Genomic DNA, 26,667 nt, shown 5'->3' with positions numbered 1-26,667 from the left:
ATTTTAATTCTCAAAAAGGGTAAAAGAGGCCAGGCATGGTGGCTCATGCCTATAATCCCAGTGGGTTGGGAGACTGAGGCAGGAGGATTTCAAGTTCAAAGCCAGTCTCAGCAACTTAGCAAGGCCCTAAACAACTCAGTGAGATCCCGTCTCTAAATAAAATACATAATAGGGCTGGGGATGTGGCTCAGGGGTTGAGTGCCCTAGAGTTCAATCCCTAGTACACAAGAAAAAAAATTGGTAAAATAGATTATATTTTTAAACTAATATTTGAGCTACAAATTTCAAGTGAGAATGACTACAATTTTTCCTCATCAGGTGTTTTGAACAAGGAAATGGAAGCTGGAACCAGAATCTATCCAACCTCAGAAATAGGAAGTTCTGACCAGTCAGGTCTCCCAGGGCCAAATCCTCCAGGATGATCAGGTGGAAGGCACCTAAGGAATCCATGGGTGGTCAGCCATGCTCCTGCATGGAAAATCACGGTGTGTAGCTCCTGTGTATCTAGAACTTGCTGTAAATCCCTCTGTCCTTGGTCCTGCCCCTTAGAGAAGGAGAAGAAAGATGTAGGTTTAGGCCATCTAGCAGCTGGCACTTTTGAAATTTCCAAAGGAAGCCGTGGAGATTGCAAAGGAGGTGGCTGCAGGTGTGCTGTTGACTCTGGGTTTGGGGGGGTGTTGCAGACATTTTTTTCCTGCAACCAGAGACATTCTCCCTGAGGCAGGAACAGGGGGCTCACCTGCTATTGTTTTGTTCTCAGTTTTAGGGGCCTTAGCGGAAAGAAGACTGAAACAGTCTCACATAATTCAGAGAAATCCTAAACAACCTTCATGAAGCCATGGGTCCCCTCATAACCATTTTGATAGTAGAACAAGAAAGTCAAGGACAATTTTGTCTATAATACCTACTTTCCAACAGCAAAAACCGTCAGCCCCACAGTGATTTTCTGTTTGGCATAATAATTTTCCAGGACGGCTCTGTTGTAAGTGCCTTCCCATACAACCGGTGCCTTCCATTCTGTCACTGTCAAAACCTCTGGGCGTTTCCTGGTGATAAAACACACACACAGTCACATGAGTCAGAATAGTTTCACTAAGGCAGGACAGACTGTCCAAGGGAAAAAAAAAAAAAAGGGATGACCATGATCTTCAGCAATTGTCCCTGAGTCCCCAAGCATTTGAATGGGAGGCGTGACATCTGCAGGGGCAGCCTCTGGCCCAGGTGCCTCCGGGGGCTGTCCTTGGAGGCCTTATAGGATCTTGCCTATACATCCCTGCTCTCTTTGTTCTCCTTCTACTTCTAAATCAATCCCTTTCCCTTTTCCCCAGCTGCTGAGCTGTCAGTGTCATCTTTGAGTTGTTATTTATCCCTGTTGGTGCCATCTGAGTCTAAGAAGACCCTAACCCTTGATCGAGTGGGATGAGAAAGTGACGCTAAAGCTGAGAAAAAAGGTTGTTTCAATTTGCCTTTGGCCAAAAAGGGATTTCTGGGTAGAAACCTGGTTATTGGCCAAAAAGGGTCCAGACTAAGGGGATTCTGTTACTATTTATTTTACAGACAAGGAGACAGCAGCATCCAGAAAGAAAAGGACTTGACAGCTTCCCAACATGGCCAAGGCCAGGGCATGGCTCTGGCAAAGGCTCTCTCCTTAGACCATATCGCCTCTTCACTAGGAACATCAAGGGGGCCAGAGGGAGATGTGTTTTCTGCACTCAGAAAGCTTGAAAGGGGGACTGGGGATATAGCTCAGCTGGTAGAGTGCTTGCCTGGCATGCATAAGGCCCTGGGTTCAATCCTCAGCACCATCAAAATAAAAAAAAGCTTGAAAGGGACTTGGTAAAGCCAATGCAGACACAGAAAGTGACAAAGTATGATACTGAAGGAAAAATGCAGAAAGGGCAGAGCAGGAGAGGACCTTGCCCCATGGCAGGGCTAGAGCTCCAGGTAGTAGGGGCGACAGAGGCTAATATTATAACTACAAATTTCAAGTGAGAATGACCTGTTAGCTGACACCTGTTAGCTCACGAGGCAGCTGCAGTTCCTCTCAGGAAGAGGAAACTGGCACACAGTTGCTTAGATGCAACTCCAGTGTGGGCTCAGTCCCTACTTGACATTTGCTTCTGCTTCACTTGGGGAGCATTTCAGCAAACCGGAGAAGGTGGCAAGCAGTTGGGACAAAGTCCTGCTGGTCCTAGCCTGCTGCGCTGCTGAGGCTGTTGGAAGAGACTGACAGGAACATCCCCTGCTCCTTGCAGTGTTAGGCAGGGCGTTCACTCAACTGCACCTACCTACAGCCAGCCTGATGGGCAAGGCTAGGTTACCCCTGCCTCACCCAAGTCTCAGAGGGGCAGAGGAGCCTCCGAAGATTCTCCCCCGTGCCTCCTGTCCCTGTCACAAGCTCTGCACTCTCTAACTCTTCTGCTGACTCTGCCCTCCCACCCAGCCTATGTCTGCCTCTGGGCCGACATAGCTGGGCCACCTCCAGCATGGCGCAGTGTGGCAGAGATGACAGAGTGGGGTACTTTTAGCCTGTTCTCCTGGCTGCTCAGCTTGTCTGGAGCCTGAGACTTGGCTCAGTCCATAGCACTCCAGGTGTTCCTGCTGCACGGAGAACATAGTTGCTCCCGGTGAAAGGCGCATGTACAGACTCTGCACCAACCTGTTTTCCTTTAGTCCTTGCAACAGTCCTGTGATGTATTGTGTGACATCCAGATAAGAAAACCAAGGCTCAGAGAAGCTGAGCAAGGCCACATAACTAGTCACTGATGACAGCAACTAGCATACATTGAGCACTTCCTGTGTGACCAGGCACTGTGCAAAGGGTTCATCCTTCTGAGACAGGGTGACTTTGATTTCCAACTTACCAATGAAGCATCTATAGCACAGAAAGGTTAAGTACTTTCACAGCTATAAAGGGGTAAATCTTAGAGTTGGGTACTCTGAGCCACCACCCTATATTGTTTCTTACCTAGACATTTAATTGCTGTGCTTAAGAAATTAGGGTTTAAACCCAGTTTTGTCCTGGTCTGAAGGTAACACTACGTCCACTCAGCAGCTTTGGTATTTTCACCAGTGAAAACTGGGAAATGCTCCATTTGTATACAATGAGTTGAAATGCATTCTGCTGTCATGTGTAACTAATTAGAACAACAACAACAACAAAGACTAGGAAATGATGAGCTCTTGTGTTGTTGATTTTAGAAACTTAACATGACCCAGCCTTGCTCATCAGGCTCAGCGTGGAAAACTCTGCTTTGCTGAAGGGTAGAGCAATTGTGTGAAGACCTGGCCCTCCGCAGACTATGTGTTGGCCTCTCCCAACAGCCTCAGCAGGGTCACATGAGACCAGCCACAAAAGACCCTCAAGACTTTGCTCCAGTGGTGCTTTTAGTCCTGTAAAACCCTAAGCTTTGTCAAACGACAAATTTCAACCTGCCCCCAGACAGAAAAAGACAATGTAAACATGCACATAGGGCTCATTATTCTCCTACCAGTGCTTTTGAACCTGAGCTTCCTTGCTCTCTCAGGCATCCACCTCATTCACTGCAGGGTTCGTTTTAGCCTGTAGAGGATCTTTCGGTAATTCTAGCCCAGCCTTCTTGCTAAGGCTTGTTGTATGTGAACCAGACATTTGGTAATCAGGTAATACAACTAGCAAAAACAGAAGAAAAAGAGGAGCAGGCACACTTATTTAATACTTACTGTGCCCCTGGGGGCCAAGTACTTGGCTCGTGCTCTCTCATTTAATCTCCATGACCACCCTATGAAGTGGATGCTGTCATCAGCCATTTTACAAATAAATGGAGTAAGGCTAGGAGAAGGAGAAGGGGACTAAGCTTTTGGTCATTTAATTTATATAAAGGGCCAAACTGGGACTAAGTACTGGGATGAGGGAAATGAGAACAGTCCTGCCTCTTGAGAATCTTGACAGTCCCAATGGGTCGTCAAGTGCGTGCTCCTCAACTGCAGGATCACTTTGACCACATCTTCTAAAAAGAAGTCAGAAACCCAGTATCCAGTTTGATTACTTGGATGGGAAGGATACCTTCAGGCAGGAAGAAAAAGTAGCAATATTAAAAATTAATGTTTAATTTAGAATTAAGGTGTGCTATTTCCCAGCTGTTAGTTACTCAAATCCACTGACAATTCCCATATACCAGTGACCCTGACTAACAGCCAGATGACAGCCTGGTAAGGAAGGCAGTGGAGAAGAGGAGGTGCAGGGAGAGAGGGAGGATGAGGTTGGGATCAGCTTCCTGGGCGAAGCTGTGAATTAAGGAGTCTCAATCATGAAAACTCACTCCCCCCCACCCGCCTCGCAAAAGAGGCGACTTAGGACAACCCACGCATGTGCAAAAAGCTTGTCTTTGACAATGTCAATTGCCAGAAACATCCAAGATAATGAGGATGGGGCTCTAAAAGGAGGGGGAAATGCCAGCAAAGAGCTGCCCAAAGGTCTTCCTTCCAAACCACTGTGTGACCTCTGCGTCTGCAGTTCCATCATTATAGGCCAAAAGCTTCCTGAAACATTATAGGGTTTCTGCAACCAAAACACACATGTTCCTAGGTTATTGGCGGCTTGTTAATTGTCTTTATTTATGGATCCATGTATGTGGTACCCAAGGGTTGGTTAGAGAAAATATTAAAATTCAATGAACCATGAAGTAGGTATAAAAGGATGTGGAACACACACCACCTATTAAGCAGCTGCATGGTAAACAGCAAGACAGCAAAAGAGTTAATGGCAATGTGAACAGAGATAGCAGCTATGGCGTGCAGAGAAGGGAATGATGTGGGAGGGATTTGGGAGCAATGATCAACAGAACATGCTAATGAGTTAGACTATGGGGTGGACAAAGGAAAACATCTCCTGGCCTCTGGCTTGAGCTATTTACTGCGATGGGAAATGAGGAGAAGAACAAGGGTGGGGTGGAATTGAGAAATCCATTTGGGTCATGTGAGACATGCAGAGATGCCAGGTGGGCAGGTAGACACAAGTCAGGGCTCAGAGGAAATATCTGCGCTAAAGATACAAACGTGAGAGTCATTCTCTCATAGGTGGAGTATGATGCCAGGGAAACGGAAGGAAACATATTGGAACATAGTGCACAAAGAAAAGAGAAGAAGGTACACTTAGCCCCATGACTAATACCTGATAGCTGAGAAGAAGGAGATGGCCTTAGCAAGGAGGCTGAGAAAGGAGAATGGAGAGGAAGAAAATGAGGAGGCAAGGTAGGAGATTATGCCGTGAAAATAGGTTGCACAATACACTGTGATATGTCTGAGGTGTTTCACAGAAACGGATGCACTAATATGAAATTTGCTAATTATTTCATCCAGTCATACAATTATGCTAGAAATAGACTGGTGCCCCAAGAAGGCTTTAATTTGGTGCTGATTCAGACTGATATTGTTTAAATATTTGTTTGCCATTCATTTGGAGGTGAGGTCTAGCCATGCATGGCAGAGTGTGGACACAGTGACAGCTGGCAGCCGTGGTCTCTCTCCTTTCTTCCCCTAGCAATTCAGCCTTGGCCCCCACCTTCCAAGTCCCACTCAGCAGAGCAGGAGGCCATAGTAGAACTATCCAATCCTCCTTAAAAGGTGCTTGGTCACCATTTCTGTCTCATCCAGTCTGCCTGCCCTTTTGGGGCCTCAGTTCTCTGATCTAAAGGGCTTGTCAAAATATAATGCTTCCATCTTCTTACATTTCTAGTAGTGGTTCAGCATCTCATAGGTGGCTACCCTGTTATCCAACTCACCAAAAGACAGATGAGAAGTCAAAATTCTCATCTTTTCCAAACTGGCATGAATCTTCTACTCCAAAACAATACACAGACTTGCAACAACATATTCAGTCCCCGGAACCCACAATCCTTCACACAGGAATGGATACTGGTCCCTCCTGACCTCCTCCTGCTCCTACTGGTCTCCCTGCTCCTCCATTTGAACACCTCTTCCTCCTGCAGCTACTTGGATGCCAATGTCAGATGGCCTTTCCCTGGGTGGCCTCATCCAAGCCCACAGATCCCTCTGGCAGGTAGTCTGATGATGCCTCCAATCCACACCCTACACTGGCTCCTGAGACTTTCTGTCTAGATGCCCCATAAGCACATGGATCCACGCACAGCCTTCATGGAGCTTGTCACCTCTCTGAACTTTCAGGCCTGCATTTCTTCTTCAATTCCCTTTCCTGGTCAATGACATCATCACCCACCAATCTCTCAGGTCTCACAGTTACATTGAAAAACTTCCGTCTCCTCAGCCCCCAAACCACATCCTGCCAGTTACTGATCACATCTCCTTACCAATCTTGGCAAATATTAGTTTCATATCTATCCCACATACAAGATCCAAGTGAAGAACAACAACTTCTTTTTCTTTTTCTTTTGTGAGTGTGTGTGTGTGTGTGTGTGTGCTGAGACTCGAACCCAAGACCATGAACTTCTTGAATACAACCATATTGGGAGATTTCACCTGTCTTCTGTGCCTAACACAATGTCTGCCACGTATATTTTTTACCATAACTCATGAAATACATTTTATATCACAACCAAATGCATGCACATACTCTTATATACAGAATCAAAAATTCGACTAAATAATACTTACCCTTTGGTCTTCTATTTTAATTTTTTAAAAAGCTAGTTTTGATCTAATAAGCTAGTTTCTGAATACACAAATGAGTAGTTACTGACAATTTGAGAAGTACCAACAAGCACATCATAAGATTTAGTTTGTTTTGTTTTGATTGGTGGGATGGGTACTAGGGATTGAATCTAGGCCACTTTACCACTGAACTACATCTTAGTCCTTTTTATTTTTCATTTTGAGAAAGCGTCTCATGAAGTCGCTTAGTGTCTAAGTTCCTGAGGTTTGTCTCAAATTTTCAATCCTCCTGCCTCAGCCTCTGTAGTTGCTGGGATTTCAGCTACTACATGGTAGCAATGATGCTACCACGCTCAGCAGCATCATAAATTTTGGGGGGACATGAACATTCACTTCATAACAGTCACAACCATCATCATTTGCTGCTGAGGGCAAAACATGATAAGGGATTTTGACTGAGAAAGATGACTCCAGCAGTCACANAAATTTTTTTTTTTTTTTTTTTTTTTTTTTGGTACCAGGGATTATACCCAGGTACCAAACCACTTAACCACTGAGCCACATCCCCAGCCCTTTTTATTTTTTATTTTGAGATAGGGTCTTGCTAAGTAGCTAAGGTTGTCTTTGAACGTGTGATCCTCCTGCCTCAGCCTCCTGAGCCCAACTACAGGTGTGCACTACTGCACCCAGCACATTGTAAGTTTTGAGAAACATTTTTTGTATGGTTTCTTAATGAATGAATTTATGGTTCTATGACACTTTTTTTTTTTTAAGTTTCAGATGGACACATCTTTATTTTATTTATTTTTATGTGGTGCTGAGGATCAAACCCAGGGCCTCAGACATGCTAGGCAAGCACTCTACCCCTGAGCCACAACCCCAGCCCTTCCATGACACTTTTTAAAAACAATTTTTTTTAGTTGTAGGTGGACACAATACTTTTGTTTTATTTATCTATTTTTATGTGGTGCTGAGGATCGAACCCAGTGCCTCACAAGGGCTAGGTGAGTGCTCTACCACTGAGCCACAACAGCAGCCCTTCCATGACATTTTTAAAAAATGAGTTAACTTAATCTCAGAATTTCTCCCCAATTCCCAATCCTGTGGCTTTCCACAATATCTTTGGCCTATAAAAAAGACCCATTCTAGGGCTGGGGATGTGGCTCAAGCAGTAGTCTCTCCTCTCTTTCTCACTCTTTCTTTAAAAAAAAAGACCCCATTCTAGCACTAATATTTTGTGACTGGTTAGCTGCCATTGGCCATTTACTGTCAGAATTACTGTGCTGCTCAATACAGTGGATTCAAAGTACCTAGGTCCCTGTTTCTTATCCAAAGTCTTATCTAAAGTCTAATGCTAAATGCTAAGACCATTTCTCCCAAGTCAGGGATGTTCTCAGAGCTGCCTGCACGGCCTGCTCCACTCCTGGTGAGCCCTGGAACCACTGCATGAGGAGCCACACTTCTTACTTTGGATTAAACCAGTCCCACAGTTGAAGCTCTTCATCCTCATCTTCCTTTCTTTGTTTCTTCACTTTTCCTTTTTCTATATCCTCCTCTTCATCTCCCTGGTAATTGTAAGTCCTGAGTACAAAGGGGAAGAAAGACAGGTAAGTCAAGGAGGGTGGTGTGTGGTGGCAGGGCAGTGGGGGACAATCTCATGAAACATGTCCTGAGGCAGAGGGTGCATGTACCAAGTGCACTGGTTGGAGATAGGCTCATGATGCTAAGCATTTATTCACAAGAACATACTTGAGATGAAAACACGCAGTATTCGTCTTTCTTATTAGCCTTCCAAGTTAGCAGTTAGCAGCTTAATGACCCAATAATCCTTGAGTTATTTTAGGGGGCAGGGGAGACTTGTTAAAATAGCCCTCCTAAGAACATTTCGGTTTATGATTTTCTTTCCTTCCATTTAAACTTCCACTCACGCCTCACTCTTAAGTTATCTGGAAATTAAATGTCCTAGCCCAACCACAAAATGGATTCCTTGTATAATTTTGATAAGCAAGAAATATAAGTGACTGGGAAAGTCATGAACATGGAGCCATTTCAACCGAATTCTCCACAAAAGTTGGTTGGATGGACAAACATATCCATAGTCTGATCTCCTTACCTATTTTTAAACCAGCTTGGAAACCACCAGCCCTTCTGAATGCTGCCGTCACCAATTGGGTCCCTAAGAAGTGAAAAAGAATGTAAACATTTTTAGAAAATGATCAGTCCCCAAACTAGAGGGATCCCAAACTTTTTTTTTTTAATAGCAGAGATCATTATTTAAAAAATTAATTTTAAGCTGCTAATTCAGAATATGAAAACAAAAGTGAAATCCTTTAGCTGAATGGGAGGAAAGAGAGCTGAAGACCCCTCGGCCTGGTGTCCCCAGGGCAGCTCGGCACTCCACTCATCCAGTGAGCCCTAGCAGGACAGGGGAGAAAGAGGGCAAGGGGGGGCCTCCGTAAACACACAAGCCTGAATTCCGGATCTGCCACTCACCGGCTGTACGACTGTGGTAGGACACTGTCCCTCTCTGAATTTTTACTTTCTATTCTGAAAAGTGTTTTTAATAACAATAATAAACCTGCCATGAAGATAATTTTGAAGACTGAATAAAATACCATATGGATAAGAGCTTGATAAGCTGAGAGTGACTGTAATGAGTTGTAGTGTGAATAAGAAACCAAGCACATTTTCAAGAATCATCTGAAACCTTGACTTAGTCACCCAGGTATGTAATTGCACATGACCTTGGTCATCCCCAATAAAAGTTTTACCTTTATTTTCAATTTACAGCTGAGATATTGGCTGAGTGGATTTGAGCAATTCAAATGGAATGTAAGGATAAAAACCAGAAGTAATACCAGGTGCAAACTGCTGAGAACATGCACTCAGAGCTTCCTAGCAGCCATGCCAAAGATAGGAAAATAAAGATTTAGTTGGTTGTAGTAGTTCATGCTGTGATCCCAGTGATTCGAGAGGCTGAGGCAGGAGGATCCCAAGTTAGAGGCCAGCCTCAGCAACTTAGTGAGACCCTGTCTCAAAATTTAAATAAATAAATAAATAAAAAGCTCTGGAGGATGTGGCTCAGTGAATGTCTCTGGGTTTAATCCCCAGTACCAAAAATTAATTAATTTTAAAAAATTTGCACACACAGCTCTCATTTTCTTTTTAAAAAAGTGAGGGAAAAAAAAAAGGGGCCAGGGTTGTGGCTTAGTGGTAGAGCGCTTGCCTAGCATGTGTGAGGCACTGGGTTCGATCCTCAGCACCACATAAAAATAAACAAATAAAATAAATGTATAAAAAAAGTGAAAAATTTTTAAAAAGGATACACACTAATTCATCAAGAAACCCAGACTTCCAGGTATGGATCATATGTCAAAATATACCCTACTGTCATATATATATATATCAACAAAAAATAAAAAAACCCAAACTTTTTTTCTTGCTCTTACACAGTTCTTTAGACAACATATATAGAGAAGAATGATGGAGATTATCTCCCAGATTCTTTTTCTCAGTGAAACAGGAATATTCCCCAAAAAAACACCACTTAAAGAGGCCCTTGATAAGAACCCAAGGCAAAACACAAGTTGTGCTTCTATAAAGACAAGTCTGGGGGCTGGAGGAATACAATCCAGAGCCCCAGATTCCTAGGATCCTTTCCCCTTTTTGGCCTGAGCGCATCACTGGCTGGTGCAAAGAGACTGCGGACGGTCAGAGAGCACATATGGGAGTCAGCCAATGGACACCTAGAATTCAAAGCACTTACTTTGAGTGATAAATCCACAAGAAAGAGCCTTCTGGGCTAAGAGCAAAGGAGAAATAAAAACATGTTACTTTTAGTTCCAAGAAAGGCTATTTTGTAACCATTATCACTGAGCCCTGGGCTGAGCAGAGAGCCAGGTTTTAGCTTCTCCCAGTTTCCACCTTCCTCTGAGATATACCTAGTGGAAATAGGAATTTCCATTTGCAGTTGCTTCCAGATTTCCAGGGGAAGAGGGCATCTGGAGAATCTCAAGTTGTGTTTTTTTTTTTTTTTTTAAATAATCAGTTCTCCATTGCCCAGGGGTGGCTTCACTGAGGGGCAGAGGCTCCACAGAAGGTCCCCTCCTGCAGCCTACTCAGCTGTCTGGCAATGAAGAAGGCCTGGAAGGTGGAAGCACCCTGGCCCAGCCACTCCTCACTGAGGATTTATCTTTACCCAGATGCTGAGGGCCATTGCTAAGTAAGAATGACACATGGCAATTTATTTGTCAGCCTACCCAATGTTGCTTAGAGGAAGGACTCTCCATATTGACCCAGGTCATTTGCAGTGTCATTACATGTAAGGTGACCTTGCTCAAGGATCAGGGCGGATGGGGTTTAGGGCGTTCCCGGTTTAGGACAATCCGGGTTTAGGGTGGTTCCAGGTTTAAGGTTATTCCTGCTGGGAATAGGGCGAATCCTGCTGCCTGAGTTCCCCTTGAGTTCTCACGGGATTCAGACAGTATTTTTTGGGAGACAGAAGCCCAGTGGGGGTGGATTTGGGCAGAGAACGTGGATTTCCCCAGAACGTGATTGTAGAGTGCCGGTGTGAGTTCGGGAATAAAGAATTGCTGTTTGAATCTACAAGCTGTGTGGTGGCTCGTGATTTTGTGCCCAGCCAGACTGCGGCACCCAGAAAACAGAGCATCAGTTGCAAGGCCTACTACCACCCCCAGTGCATAGCCTTCCTCAGACCAGTCCCCAAAGGCATTTTTTCAACTCATGAAAGCAGGGAGGCTGGGATAGGTCATTGGCCAAGACCAGTACAGTCCTCAACCTTGTGGAACATATAATGTAGGAGGGAAGGCAGACCTTGGTCACATAGTCACATGGCTACACAACCTCATACTCCAAGAAGCACCATGAAGAAAAGCATAAGCAATCACAAGTACTCCTCTACTTCTGTCATTCTTCTACTTAGTAGCGTTGGTTATTTATCCACACATCCTGTTGCCCCATTCAGATCATATCTGGAGGGCAGGGGTTCTACTTGGCCCATGTGCCATCCCTCATATCACTCAGCACAGATGAGGAGCTCCGGAAGGAGTTGGGGACAAAGGATCAGGAGATCTGAGTTCTAGTTACAACAGGGACATAAGTTCACTAAAAAGACACTTCACCTATTTGGTCCCCATTCTGTCACTTGAAAAATGGAGTCTCAACTAAATGAAGGCTGTGTAGTGGGTAAGAGATTGAGCTGCAGACAGCCGAGATCTAGCTCTTCCTAAAATGTGATCTCGAACCTTAACTTTTACCATTTGGGAACTTCATGTCCTTATCTGGAAACTTGGAAAAGTACCAACTGTGCAGGACTAGTATAAGAACTGGAAATGATGCCACACAAACTCACACTAGAAACTAGTACCTGCTGTCAAAAGACTTAATGAGCCAACAGTGATGCTATCAGCATCACTATTATCATAACTTTTAAGTCTAAGATTTTTTTTTTCCATCCGGCCTCAAATCAAATGCTGTCCTGGGTGATATTCTCTCAGAGTGCTTTATTGACAACAGTGCTTCGATTAACTACTTGGTAGATGTGTTCAATTTATTTGCTTTTTTTTAGAGAGAGAGAGAGAGAGAATTTTTTTGAATATTTATTTTTTAGTTTTCGGTGGACACAACATCTTTGTATGTGGTGCTGAGGATCGAACCCGGGCCACACGCATGCCAGGCGAGCGCGCTACAGCTTGAGCCACATCCCCAGCCCCAATTTATTTGTTTTTAAGATTGTTCCGAACTCAGTGCCACCCATCCTTCTCAGGGTAATGTCCTCAGGTCACCTTAGGCTATCTCATGACCAGTTCTTAAAGTGGCAACCATCTGCTCCCTTGTGCAGACAGGTGGATTCTGCACATCAAAGAAAGATGCAGCCAAAGTCCAGGTGCCTAAAGATGGCCCCAAGGAACAGTCAGAACCTGCTATAGCCACTGTGCTGAAAGAACATGCCCAGCACTGAAAAATAACCCCCTTTCTGAGAGGCCAAGGCTAATATACACATTTAAGCCTTTGGTTCCCAAATATGGAAGTACAAATCTGGCTACAATTCAGAACATACAGCAAAATTATCCAATCAAGTATTCAGATTCGGAGACAAACCGTCAGCCAAGCAAGTATTCCAGCAAGCACCCCAAAGGGCTCATGTTCTTTTGCTTGTGACTGCTGGAGTCATCTTTCTCAGTCAAAATCCCTTATCATGTTTTGCCCTCAGCAGCAAATGATGATGGTTGTGACTGTTATGAAGTGAATGTTCATGTCCCCCCAAAATTTATGTGTTGAAGCCCTGTCCCCAGTATGATGGCATTTGGAGGTGGGGCCTTTGAGAGATAATTAGATTAAATAAGGATGGGGGCTCCATGATAAAATTAGTGTCCTTATAAGAAGAGGGAGTACTATAACTTGCTTGCTGTCCATCATTGTGGATGTTTTGGGAAAAGGTGACTGTCTGCAAGCCAGGAAGAGAGCCCTTATATGGGAACTAAATCAGCCGGTGCCTTGACCTCGGACTCCCCAGCTGTAGAACTTGGAGAAGTAAGTTCCTGTTGTTAAGGCCCCCAATTTATAGCATCTTGTTATAATGGCCTGAGCTGAGGAGGAAGATGCTGGTGATGGCATTTGGCATTTACTGAATGCTTATGAAGTCCAGCCACTGGCCCTGGTGCTCTGTACACAATAATATTTAATCACAATGAAGCAGGTACTATTATATTCCCTACCTTTAAGGGTAGAGAAACCAAAGAACAGAGTAGTTGAGTAACTTTCCCAAGGCCACCGAGGAGGTCCCCATACCTAACTTTGAGTCATCTCTTCTTTGAACTAATTTCCTCAATTCAAAAGACCTAGTTTCCAGATGCTTTTAACTTGACCACACTTGAGCTTGTCCTATTTTCCTTAAAATTAGTGATTCAGAATGAAACAAAAGAACATTCTAGAAGTGGCTATATCTGTCCACATCTGAAGATTTTGTTTCTGCATTTTGGAGATTCCTCCTGCTATTGATGCACCCAAAGTTGCAGTTCTTTTTTTAGTAGCAAAGACAGTCCTGCTGACTCATTTAATCTTAGAATTTGATGTCTAAAAGTAATATTTAAATGTTACACCAGGCTGCCATCTTGAACTTGAGGGCCACTAAAACATTTCACCCTGAAAATAATAATGGTGCTGAGACAACTCAGCACAGAGGACTTACTGGAAAGTGAAGGCTGAGTTTTATCATTATATCTCAAGTCAAAAGCATCACACATTTCTGTGTATGTGGAGACTTTTGGTCAGAAGCCTCTCTAGCTAGAATCTCCAAGGCAAGGTGGTTTCAAAAGCACAGAGGTAGTTCTTATATTTGAGTAGTCTGCAGATCAATTTGAAAACTCAAAAACATTCTATTCATTCTGCTCTCCAGAGTTAAAGAGAGAGAGAGGGAGAGACCCAGAAGTTTCAGCCTGGCACAAATGAATCACCAGCAACTCAGTGTGTATTTTTGCAGCAAAAGTCAATAACTCAAATTGTTCTGTTAAACTCTGCAGATATCTTAGAATTGCAAAATTCAGGGTGGATTTCTCATGGAATTCCTGTCTGAAATTTCTTAAGATAATTTCTTTATCTAATCATATAAACCACTTCAGATCACATTTGGAGCTTAATTAATTTCCCTCTTTCTGGATCAAGCCTACCAGTATAAATGTCAAAATAATGGGAACACAGCAGGAAGAAGATGATTAATTAGCCAGAAGTTACTTGGGAGCCTGGTGATTTTTAACAACAATCCAGGAAGATAAGAAGGGTGGGCCCCATTATTTATGGTTTCAGTTAATCTCAGTTTTAACTTTACTTGATAACTTGGCTCTAACTAGTAAAACAGAATCAAAGCATTATTTCATCAACATTATTTCATCATGTTTCATAATTACCTGTTGATATATTCCCAAAACACAACAATCACAGTTGAGACAATCAGCATTGACAATATTAATTTTCCTTTGTCATTCATTATTTTCTCCTGGGGAGAGGGAAGAAGAGAAGAAAAATAGATTAAATGTAATGAAATCCAGAGTGATACATGGTTTTGAAGAAATGCTTCTATCCACATCCTAAGAGGATAAATTCATGAATAATTAACTAGGGCTGAGGAGGGTGTTCTACCTTAAATTACATGAGCCTGCAATGGCAAATTAGGCCAACTCAGTTAACAAGGAGGCTGCCTGTGTGGGAGGGATGCCAAGGCCACATGGGACCACATTGGGGCTTAGGGGGAAAGTATCCTGATCCACCACTGATGTAGGAGAGTGGAGTGGAGGAAAATGGTTCCCAGGAATTCCAGTTACCTCCAATTCAGCTCGACCTTGACATGTGACTGCAGGGAAGTGTACTGACTACATGTCCCCTGCACAGGGGGAAAAATGACCCTAGTCCTTTACAATCTAAGCCTCCCCCACCTCCCAGCCCCAGACATTTCGCCCGACCACACTCATAGGCAAGCAGTTGGCACACAGCAGGTACATGGATTTTTTTGGATTACTGCGTGAACTTGTGATCAAAAGGAAAGGGGTGCTGTGTGGAGAATAATGGATTGGGAAATACCACCTGAATGATCAGGTGGTCAGGGATGGCTCCCTGCTAAAGGGACATGGAAACTGAATGTCAAGGGATAAAGACAAGATGAAAAAGCATGACGTGTGCCATGAGAAGGAAGAGAATCTAATAACAGTGGAGAGGAGAAGCAGCTTCTGTGGTTAAGGAATGAAAACAAAAGAACCAATAAAAACTGAACAAGAGAAATATACTGGTCTCAGAGTGGTTGGAACAGGAGGGATGGTGGTGGGCAAGAAGATGGGTGAGCAGGGGCAGATGGAACCTTAGAAGGTGTAGGTGGGGCGGAGGACAGGGAGCCACCAGAGCTTTTGAAGGCGGAGAATAACAAGATCCAGCGTCACTCAGAGGGACCTTTCTGCCTGCTGGGCTGTGGAGGATGGATATCAGGGGAATAGGAGTAATAGTTGGAGAGGCACAGATTCGTCTAATGGCCAAAGAGAGGGATGGATGTATTTACATTTAGACATCTTTAAAATATTTTCTGGGTAGGGACAGACTACCCTTCCCAGGGCTCTCCAGTTCTTAGGGAGAGCAAGGGCCAGGAGGGAACATGCCTTGGATATACAGATGGTTATGGTTCGGGTCTGGAATGTCCCCAGAAACTCATGGTCCCCAATGCAGCAAGGTGCAGAGGTGGGGCCTTCAGGCAATGATTGGGTCATGAGGCTCTGACCTCATCTGTGGATTAATGATCCATTGATAGCTGCATGGACCACTGGGAATTGGGACCTATTTGAAGGAAGCTGGTCACTGGAGGCCTCTAGCCTGTCTTGCTCTCTCTCTCTCTCTCTCTGTTTTCCAGCTGCCATGAGTTCAGCCGATTTCCTCTGCCACACCCTTTTACCATGAAGTTTCTGTCTTGGAGCCAGTTGACCATAGACTTAGTCCTCTGAAACCGTGAGCCAAAATAAATCTTTCCTCCTCTAAGTTGTTCTTGTGGGGTATTTTGGTCACAACAATAAAAAACTGACTAACACACACACACACTAGCCAATCTAGAGCAATGCCAGGTAGCAATATGAATAGGCCTTCATCATCCCGGGGCCAAGGACCAGACTATTAGAGACCCCCCCATAACTTAGAGCCTGCCAAAGTTATTGCGACTAACCAGTCCTGAGCTGTTCCCCCTGCCCTCCACTGCCTTTCCACAGAAACCCCAATAAGGGCTCTGGCCTCTTGTTTTCCCTTGTTCCCTTGTTCCCTCCTGCCCACCCTGGTGTCCATGCATGGTGTGCCATGTCTCTTTGCCTAGGTCCTATGAGTATAGCACATTTTGCTTTTTCCTGAGCCTGTTCTCTGTCTCCTTTGGGGTACATACCTGACAATGGAGTAGAAGAACACAGAATGATGCCCTGGGCTAAAAAGGAGGCAGAGAAAGGAGCAGAGGGAGATTCAACCACAATGTACTTTGGAGCCAGGCACAGAAAGACGTGCCCGACAGGATCTCATTCATGTAGAATCTGAAAATATTGTAAGTGGATCTTGTAAAATTGACTATAGAATGGTGGTTATCAGAGCCTGGGAAAGTGGGGGAGGGGCTGAGGAGAGGCTGGTCAGTGGGTACTAAGTTATAGTCAGACAGGAGCAAGAAGCTCTGGTGAAGCCAGGTGCAGTCCAGCGACTCTGTAGACTGAGGCAGGAGGATGGCAAGTCTGAGGTCAGCTACTTAGCGAGGCCCTAAGCAATGTGGTGAGACTCTGTTTCAAAATAAAAAAATTTTTTTAAAGAGTTGGGGATGTGGCTCAGTGGTAAAGTCCCTGGATTTAATTTCCAGTACTAGAGAAGAAAAAAAAACAGCAGCTCAGGTGTACAATTGTGACTACAGATAACAATGAGATACTATATATTTCAAGAAGCTAGAAGGACTTTGAAAGTTTTCACCATTAAAAAAGTAAACATTTGAGGAGATATATTTACCCAATGATTAACATTATGCAATGTATACATGTCTTAGTACATTACTTGGTAACCAATTAATATGCACAATTTTTATGTTCTTATATATCAGTTTAAGCACACTTTGGAGAAAGAGCTGGCAGGAATTGGCTGGTAATTTAGGTATCAGGGCTGAGGGAGGGGAGAGAAGCAAGGATTCTGCTTGAGCAGCTGGGTGGACAATTGCAACATTTCCTAAAGCTGTAGGGCAGGTCAGGGAAGGAACTGGTTTGGAGGATAAGAGTCCCGAGTTTCCACTTGAATGTGTTAATTTCGACAAGTGCAAGTGGGTATATTCAAGTTGGGAGTTCAGCCGACCTGTGGGCTGACGTGCCAGGGGAGGAGGTACTCGGGTGTGGAAGGTGTGTGATGTTAAGGAAATGAATGAGGTAACCTAGGGAAGGAGGGTAAAGAGAGAAGCAGGAGAAGGTGGCCCAGGCCTGGAGCCTGACAATGCCAACAATTGAGGGAGGAAATGCAAAGGAAAGGCCCAGGGGGTCACAGGGAAATCAGGAGTGTGGCCATCTGGAGGCTAAGGGGAGACAGTGGCCAGCCAATGCACCAAGTATCATAGCTCTGTGAAGCCACTCTTACTCCCACCCTGACTCCTAGCCCAGCCCCTTTTCTCCCTGGCTGCCTGGTCACTCTGCTGTGCTGTATGGAAGAGGCACACATGGCTGTATCCTTACATGGCTCTGTCTCCTGTCTGTGGCTGTCAGTCTGGGAGCTTCTGGAGGGCAAGAACCTGGTCGAATCCTGGATTCCCACAGTGCCACCTAGATCAGGAGGACCTCAATAAGTGATCAGTGAGTGAATGAAATGAGATTTGCACTGAGATCGGCCACTTTGGGGTTATTTTCCAATTTCCAGGTTATTTTCCAATTCTTTTCTAAGAGAGTTCTTAAATTTCATCACCTCATCTTTCTCTCAGGTCTTTCTCACATCACTTTTATCATCAAATCCACTTTGAAAAGGGAGGAACGGGGCTTTCAACTACATTATTCTACTTGGATTAAACAAAGAGCTGTGTTGGAAAGAGAAAAGCCAAGGCTAAATTCAGTGCCATGACACAACTTCCAGCTTTCAGTACCACTGAGATGGGTGGCACCCTGACACCCTGAAAAGATGAGTCTGCTGGGCCACATGTAAACCTCAGCCTGGGGCTTCTTTCCTCCAGGTATCATGCGAGCTGGCACAGACAGCTCACAGCCCACAGCAAGGTGAAAACTGCAGCAGGCCGCATGGAATGCAGCCCCCTCCTAACCTAAGTCGGCCTCAATAGTACTAGCATCGAGTGCTGAAAGAGTCCTGGATTTGGGAGCCCGTAGATCTCCATCTGAGGCAGTACATGGGGGTTTGAATCTCATCTTTGACACAAGTAACTGTATATCTCCTCAGGCCTTCATCCACAACTACCAACCACTCTGAAAAGCAAATACCTTTTTATAATCTAATTGGTATTAAGGCTCCAATCAATATGAGGACATTTACAATCTTTATCCCACTGAATGAAACTGTTTAAACATTTGTATGCATAACTATTGATGTATTATGTGGTGTTGCTGTACTAGAGATGCTACATAATAGACAATTTATAACTCACATCCAAAGACTTCTGAATTCCAACATGTCTACCCTAGGGTTTCTGATAAGGGATTGTGGATCTCTACCAGACCACATTAAATTGATTCCTTGTCTTTAAAATGGGGATACAATAGTGATTATCATGACAGATATTGCCTACAAAATGCTCAGCACTGTGCCTTGGCATAGGATAAATGCTTTAAAAAAAAAAAAAAAAAGCTAGTTCTTATACTTGTGTTCATAAAACAGGCTGTTGGGAGGATTAAGTGAGACAGCAGCACAATGCCTGGTATTAACAAGTGCTCAAAGTGTATTTGAAGGAAAAGGAGCGAGTATTCCAGAATAAGAGCATACTATACAATGAAGTGCAAATAAGAGACTGGAAAAGCTTTCCCATCTGTTCTGAGTCTCAGCCTGATTAAAAGCCTTTCGGAAGTGGGACTAACTTTTTCCCTGATCAAGCCCCAGGCTCTGCTACAAGAATGCAGCGTGCTGAGAGGCAAGAGTGCCCCTGGCTGAGTGGCCAGCTTTACCAACCCCACCTGCTGAGGATCAAATGCAAATTGTCTCCCGACTGGAAAGAGCATTAAACAAAGCCACATGAAAACTCTCCTGGTGCAGAACATTGATGCTCATGTCAGAACCCAACTCGGGCACACTCCCTAATCCCGGCCCCAAATGTGCAGGTGTTGATACCTGTTTTCATTTCAGGAATAAGCATCAGAGGCAACCCATTTCTTTCTGGCCCTCATAGATGGCTCAAATCTACTTACTCTTTTGCTAAGGCCAACCTTTATTCTGGTACGAGATTTATAATTGAAAGCTGTCTGAATGAGCCAATTTTGTATCCTGTAGCAAAGCACTAGAAATGGGTATCGACATGCTTCCTGAAATCTGGAACCCAAGTCTCCAGGAAAAGAAGGGTTGGCAGGGCAGCCACCATGACTTTTTAAACATTTTTTCTCTGTGAACAAAACAAGGCATTGGACAGCCAGTGTGGTCAAAAAGTCCTTCTTCTATGTTTGTCTCTCAGAATTTTCAAAACTGTGTAATTCTGAAGACTGATGGTGGACTGTCACCTAATGGGGAAAAAACATCAATTTGTTTCTAAATTCTTGTGAAGGGCAGTCCTCAGAATTAAGAGCTGCTCAGTACCAATACCCTGTTTTAAGTGGGAGAGTGGAGCTCTGACGTCCTCTGGCCCGACTGCTGGTGAACTCGGCCAGCCCTGGGTGCACAACCTGTGGGACCTCCTGCCACCTCAGAACTCTGACTTAACACTCATGTTTCTCTCTAAATCCATTCTGTAGCCCCACAGGGGCTGCTCTCAGACCACTCCCAGGACTTAGCCACCCAGAACTCGGTTCCTGTACTTGGCTTCCAAATAGAACCACTCACATCCTAGAACGTGTGCAGATCAAGCTAAAGATGTGGGGCATTTTGTAAGGCAGAGTCTCACTATAAATCCAGCATTTTACCACCTCCGCTGCTCTGTGTTCCCCTCCTCCTTTTCTGCTGATATTTCCCTGAAGGGTCAGACAGACCTTTCCATGTGGTCCCTACATTAACTCTCTCCTCTCCACCTCCTTCCTGTCTCACTCAGAACAGCACACACTCCTTCAGAGAACCTCACAGGTCCACCCTGACAGGGTGAAGTGCAAGTATTCCTTCCAAACAGACTTCCTCTCTGGAAGAATCCCAGTAGACAGGGAAAACTCTCAGCTAAATAGTCCTGCACTCAGAGGTCTGAAAACACCATTATCTCTGAGTATAGGAGTCAACAGGGTGAAAATGGTGGCAGAGGAAACCAAACCTTCACTTTGCTGTAGCCCAACCAGCCCAGGTTCTCTTCTCTGCCCATGATCCCTCTACTGTGCCCTGGAACCTCTCTCATCCCTGAGGGGTTACCACTGCTTTGTGTTTCAAGCATTTGGGGCTTTTGGAATGGACCCAGGCAGGTACATTCTGAGTTCTTATGAACAAATGAGTAAGGAGAACCCGAGGAGCTTCAGTTCTGCTGCCCCATGGATCCAACAACCGACACGGAACTGAGCTACTGTGCACCAGGTGGTTCTTGGACCTGGAGACCTGTGAGTAAAGACCAACATGGAGCTTCTTCCATTCCTGGGACTCAACAGGGTAGAGTGTCAGGTGGTGACAAGTGTAGCAAAGGAAATGAAACAGTAAGTTGTCCCTGGATGTTGATGACCCTGGACAAGACTCCATTCCTTTTTGTTTTGTTGCTGTTGTTTGGTGGTGCTAGGGATAGAACTTGGCATTGCACATGCGAGGCAAGCTCTCCACTGAGTTCCAGCCCCAGCCCCAGCCTGAGATTCCATTTTTTGGTCCCCCATGCCATCCATTATAAATGAGGGTGTTTAGATCCAGCATTCTAGGTAAAAGTTAGCTCTAAGTCTAAGACCTACATCAGCAGAATCTTTGAACAAGCCACTTTCACTCTCTGAACCTTTGTCTAATATGCAAAATGCAGATGCAAACACCCTCCTCAGAGAGAGTTCTGGAAAGGACAGAAGTAGACCATGACTATGAAGCACATCATGTCCAGCAGTCAGAAAATTCCACAAAAGGAAGCTGTAATAATGATGGTGCTTCTGTATTATTATATATAATTATTAGTGCATATTAATTGTACAAAATAATGGGTTTCATTATGACAATTTCATATGTGCATTCTGACATTCTGATTGCAACCACTCTGCCTATTGTCCTCTCTTATCCCCCCGCCCCCAATAATGATGCTTTTTAAGGGAAAAGACTTGAGCCCTGCACGCAGAGCTGTGGGTTTGCCTAGGACAGCATCCTTGGTCCTCCAGAGCAGCAGAGGGCACCAGCAGCCACTGTGTATTGTGATAAAGTCAGCTCTGCTGGCCCTCAGGGAAGGGTGCAGCCTGGCCAGCTGCATGGCTCCTCCTCTTTGCCAGGTACTTGTGCTAATGTGGGGCTGGGGAGGAAGCTAGGACTGCTTCTCACAGGAGACTTGTTGGTTAGCCTAGTGCCTCAGTCTCCTTGTCTATGAAACAAGTCTTTGGACCTAGACTTCCCTCACAGGCTTTCCTGATTGACTCAGGACCCAACAAGAAATTAGCTGCAGGAAAGGAAGCCTCATTTTTTCAAAAGAATAGGTCACTCGGCCACATAAAGAACATCTTGCTGCAGTGCCCATGTGAATTCCTTGATGCGGTGAACAAATAATAGGATTCCTCAACCAATGTGTACAGGTTGCAGAAGTGGCTAATCAGGAGCTGATGAAGCTTGGGCATGGGATCCCTCGCTGCATGTGTCCCCTTGCAAGACCTGGCCTGATTTCTATTGGGGTGGGGGTAGGGAAGTCCCAAATGCTTCCTAGAGGCAGAGGGTGCTGACCCTGCCTGGAAGAATCACTGCCTAGGTCTGGTGGCCTTTGCCTCTGTAGGCAGACATGAAGGGCTGACCCAGCTTGTATACCCACCTGGGTCCTAGGAACAATCTGCCCAGGATCCTCCCCTTGGGTCCCAAGGACAAGGAACTGCACTATGCGTGCTGCCTTCCCTGCTCAGGGGTGCTGTGGTCCTGGCCCCACAGCCACCGCATGCCTGCCCCATCCAGGAGGTCCAGCTGCTTACTGTGCCCAGAGAGGATCAAAGGGTTGAGTTCTCTGGAGACCTGGCTGGAGCCACCTGAGTGAGAAACTACCTAAAGCTTTACAGATATAGCATCACCAATAACAAACCGTGAAGCTGAAAGAAACTCTTCTAAACTCTGTGATGAAAAAAAAAAAACTGGGCTGGGGATGTGGCTCAAGCGGTAGCACGCTCGCCTGGCATGTGTGCGGCCCGGGTTCGATCCTCAGCACCACATACAAACAAAGATGTTGTGTCCGCCAAAAACTAAAAAAATAAATATATATAAAAAAAGAATTTTTAAAAAAAAGAAGAAAAAATAACCACAGATGAGCTATACTAGAGGCAACATTGATTTATCTTGTGTTCAGTCTTCTATTGAAGATGACACTAGGAAATCCACATCAAGATAATGAATGTTATGGGCCAGGCTATATGGGCAATGACCAAACAGACTCCATTTTACCCTGAGACTCCATATCATGTAAGAAATGCTTCTCCTGTGGGAAAGCCACATCCCTGAACCCATTAATAGTTACCTAGCATACTTGGCATAGCATGCTTGGCAACACAAAACAGCAATTCTTATACAATGAAAATTGTTCTCTTTGGTTTCCATTTTTCTTGGGTGATGCACCTTGTCAGAGATTGATTGTCTAGATGTTAGTAACCATTCTCTAACTTGTACTGAATTAGGGTCATTTTGACCCCCTTCCCTCTGCTTGCTTGCTGCTATGCCAAGCTGGAAAGTCCCGTGGGAAATACCAGTGTACCCATTGCATTGTCTCGCTAACTGCCCAATCCAGCTTCTGTACCTGTTTGCTTGCAGCTACATCAACCCAGATGTGGTTTTTGCCTTTAAATATCCTAAAATTCTCAGGCTTGGGGCTGTTCCTTGCAGAGACAGTTATGGGTCCTGTGGGGAGCTGCCGCCGGCTGGCCGGCTAAATAAGGACTCTTCAATTTGGACAACACTGGGACTTGATATGTTTTCTGAGCGACCTGCCCCACAACAATAAGAGGTAGAGAGTATGCAGACAAAATACGACAGGTGCACCCAGCAGCCAAGAAGGAGGAGCCAGCTTTGTCTCATTTTTCCAGCATTTTATTATTGTGTTATTTTCTGGGTTTTTGTCATACTTGGGGAATTTGTCCCTTTTGTCATTTGTTGTGATATCCCTTCTCATAGTCTCAATATTCACTCCCATACCTAATACTGTATTTGCCACTGTGCATTTCTTTCCTTAAGGAGGCCCCCAAATGGAATCAGTGCAAGCCCTGCAATGCCTGGAGCTTTCTCGACTGAGCCAGGCCAGGCCGGGCCCTGGGCTCAACTCTTTCCAGCATATTTTACAGATGTGAAACGGAAGCTCATAAAAGTTAAATAACTTGTCCAGGGTCATATAGCATAAAGTGGTGAAGCTGGGGTTCAATTCAGGGAGCCAGCCTCTGTGCCCTCTTTTAATCTCTAAAGGTGCGCCCATATCATGGGGGCTTAGCCACAGAGTCGCCATTCATATCTGCTTGGGGCACCCTCTCTTCTTGCCTCTTATGATTACTACTTAGCAGATGACCCAAAGCTAGCCAAACACCAGCTGGACTCTCTGTAGATCCAGCTTTTCCTTGAACCACCTGGGGAACCTGACTGTCTCAGCTCCTGGGTATCAGGTGTGGGGCATCCTCATACACATCATCTTGTTTATTCCTCACTATGGTGGCTTTCTTTTGGCTGAGCAGACTGAGCTTTAGGGAAAGGGAGTAGCTAGCCTGAGATCACTAGGCACACCCAGAAGTTGTGGATTTTAAAGGTGGACCCTCTGCCTGCAGGCCCCTCTCAGCCCTAGGACCGTACCTGGGGTGGGGAGGGAAGGGACAGGGCTATATCATCCTGAAACCACTCCAAACTGTGGTACAGGAAAACCCTCCCCACTGAAGGAAGCCTGGTGCGATCGTGGGGGAAAAGTGCAGGGAAGCCTGTTTTCAGGTCTGTTTTTCATTATAAGGGTCAGAGTAAACACAGACACAGGAAAATGAGAGACAGGGCTCAGACTAAATACATGGCTAACCCTCATGCAGCCATCACAAACAGAACAACCTGTTCCCTCAGTTACATCTTGTAGTGCCTTTTCTTGAATCCCCTTCAGGAAATCTAAAGCCTGGATCCAGCAGCAGCTTTTACTTGCTGCCTGGCCCAGAAATCACTGTGCGAGGATTTTTCCAAAGGGAACCAAAGCAAGAGGGAGGTGCTGCCCCATCCTGAGGGGGCTCCACGTCCACCCACAAATCCCACCCCCAAGATCCCAAGACTCACACCCTGCCTCTGCATTGTCACCTTGGATCCGTCAGAGAAAAGTCCAGGCCACAGCCACTGCCAGCCACAGCCCTACGAGATCCTGCCAAAGGAAGCAAAATAAAGTAGAACTTACAGCGAAAGACCCTGAGCCAGCATCCCACCAACTACTGCTTCCAGATCCAATCCTGGGGAGAAAGGGACTTGGTTCCCTTCCAAAACTACTGCAGGGACCAGGCAGAGGCTAGGGGAATAGATCCTTCCCCAGGTGGGTCCACGCGGCAGCCTGCTCGCAGTTCGCAGTGACCCAGGCCTGGCAGAAGCAAATCATTTCAACATTTCACATACCTCATTGTCTGCTTCTTTCCTTCCAGAGCAAAAGGCAAAACAACAAAGTTCTGTTGAGCTCGGTCCTGCAGAAGGAGGCAGGGCTCAGAAGAAGGGAAGGTAGCACATTCCAGCTCCTGCCAAAAGAATAAACATCTGTTTCAGGAAGAGGCCCTAGGAAATGGGCTGTTTGTCAGGTCTAGAAACTAGATATAACCATTAAAGGTTGGGCCACCTGCTTGAGAACTTTAGCTTCAAAGGCTCTCCTTGTACAAGAATCAAAAACACTAACCTTTGGTTCTCCTATCACAGTCCACTCTCCATATCACCTCTGTGAACTCAAAGGCCTGCAAACTCTTCCTCCCTCCAGGATTCTTTCCCATAAAGTTGCCCTTGTAGAGGATTCTACACTGACTTTTCAACCCTGTCCACCGATCAATCTGGCCAGTCTTCTCCCTTCTCCCTCAAAACACTCCCATCCTCTGTTCCACTCCTGTGTAGACCCTAGAAGAGCTTCTACCTCACCCTACCCACATTCGAGGGAGGCCCCTGCCACAGGCCACCGGCACAGTGTTTACTGATGGAAGCTCTTTTCTTCACCAGGGCACCCGCAGGGCTGGATACCCTGTAGTATCCTTAATGAAATCATTGAGGCCAAGCCTCTACCCGGCAACGCCTCCAACCAACAGGTGGAACTTATCGCTCTCACCAGGGCCTTCACCCTAGCTCAGGGCTACACCCTTAACGTTTACACCAACGCCACATATGCTTTCCACATTCTCTTGTCACACTCAGCCAGACGGGAGGAGGAGAGGGGACTCCTCACCACCACGGGGACCTCACTGGTTCATGCTTCCTACATCGTGCCCCTGCTGGAGGCCTCCCACCTCCCCACTGCAACTCTCCCGTTTCCAAGGGAGACCACAAAGCTGATGAGGCAGCCAGACAGGCAGAGGCCCCCGTCAGGACGCTGTCTTCCTCACCTCAGACCCAAACCCCAACCACCACTAACTGACCTACATAACCTCTTTCACCCCAACCTCTGCCCTGTGAGAATACATGGAGTTCTATATTCCCCTCTCCCCCAGGACTCAAAATTCCTAAAGACCCTCTCTGTCTCTTGTGACATCTGCCAAAGGTCTAATCCCAACTCAAACCTTCACCCCCCTGCCTTCCCGTCCATCAAGCCCAGGGCCATTTGCCCGCATCTGATTGGCAGATGGACTTCACCCATATGCCCACAGTCAAGAGATTTAAATATCTCCTGGTCCTGGTAGATACCTTCCCCGGCTGGACAGAGGCCTTCCCGACTACAAATAAAAGGGCCCAAATGGTAGCTGACAACTTGACCGAAGAAATCATTCCTGCTTTGGGTTGCCTTGGTCACTGCAGACTGACCGTGGCCCGGAGTTTACGTCCAAATATCCCAAATCATTTCAAAGGCCCTAAATATTCCTTGGCCTTTTCACATTCCCTACCATCCTCAGTCGTCTGGAAAGGTGGAAGGAACCAATCGAACCCTAAAATCAACCCTGGCTAAACTATCACTAGAATTACATTTAGACTGGCTTAAACTTAAATTTAGACTGACCCTACTTAGGGTTAGGGCCCTACCAAGAAAACCCCTAAACATTTCCCCCTTCGAGCTAAGCCCCAGGCTCCTCCTGCTTTAGCTCAGCAACCCCCCCCCCCCCC

General features: G+C 45.4%; 1 protein-coding gene across 15 annotated transcripts in view; it reads right to left on the bottom strand.

Moving 5' to 3' along the window:
• Ggta1 (glycoprotein alpha-galactosyltransferase 1 (inactive)) overlaps positions 1–26,667 on the bottom strand; it is a 64,080-nt gene that overhangs the window by 6,853 nt on the left and 30,560 nt on the right. For 3 of the 15 annotated variants that reach the window (XM_048813154.1, XM_048813153.1, XM_048813155.1), the window contains exons 2-9: positions 24,994–25,109; positions 24,667–24,748; positions 17,841–17,927; positions 14,535–14,623; positions 10,376–10,411; positions 8,723–8,785; positions 8,077–8,190; positions 909–1,046 (exon numbers count right to left, since the gene is read on the bottom strand). In XM_048813154.1, coding sequence (XP_048669111.1) covers positions 909–1,046; positions 8,077–8,190; positions 8,723–8,785; positions 10,376–10,411; positions 14,535–14,623; positions 17,841–17,927; positions 24,667–24,681 — 542 coding nt within the window. In that variant the 5' untranslated portion in view covers positions 24,682–24,748; positions 24,994–25,109. Of the gene's footprint in view, positions 1–908; positions 1,047–8,076; positions 8,191–8,722; positions 8,786–10,375; positions 10,412–14,534; positions 14,624–15,567; positions 15,572–17,840; positions 17,928–22,515; positions 22,570–24,666; positions 24,749–24,993; positions 25,110–26,667 lie in introns of those variants that run through there. The other 12 variants (XM_048813162.1, XM_048813164.1, XM_048813160.1 and 9 more) reach the window with 11 other exon arrangements.

Source organism: Marmota marmota, unplaced genomic scaffold (genome assembly GCF_001458135.2).
Source record: "Marmota marmota marmota unplaced genomic scaffold, marMar, whole genome shotgun sequence".
Taxonomy (NCBI): domain Eukaryota; kingdom Metazoa; phylum Chordata; class Mammalia; order Rodentia; family Sciuridae; genus Marmota; species Marmota marmota.
Note: the sequence above shows the minus strand (reverse complement) of the source record. Positions and strands in the feature narration are given on the sequence as shown.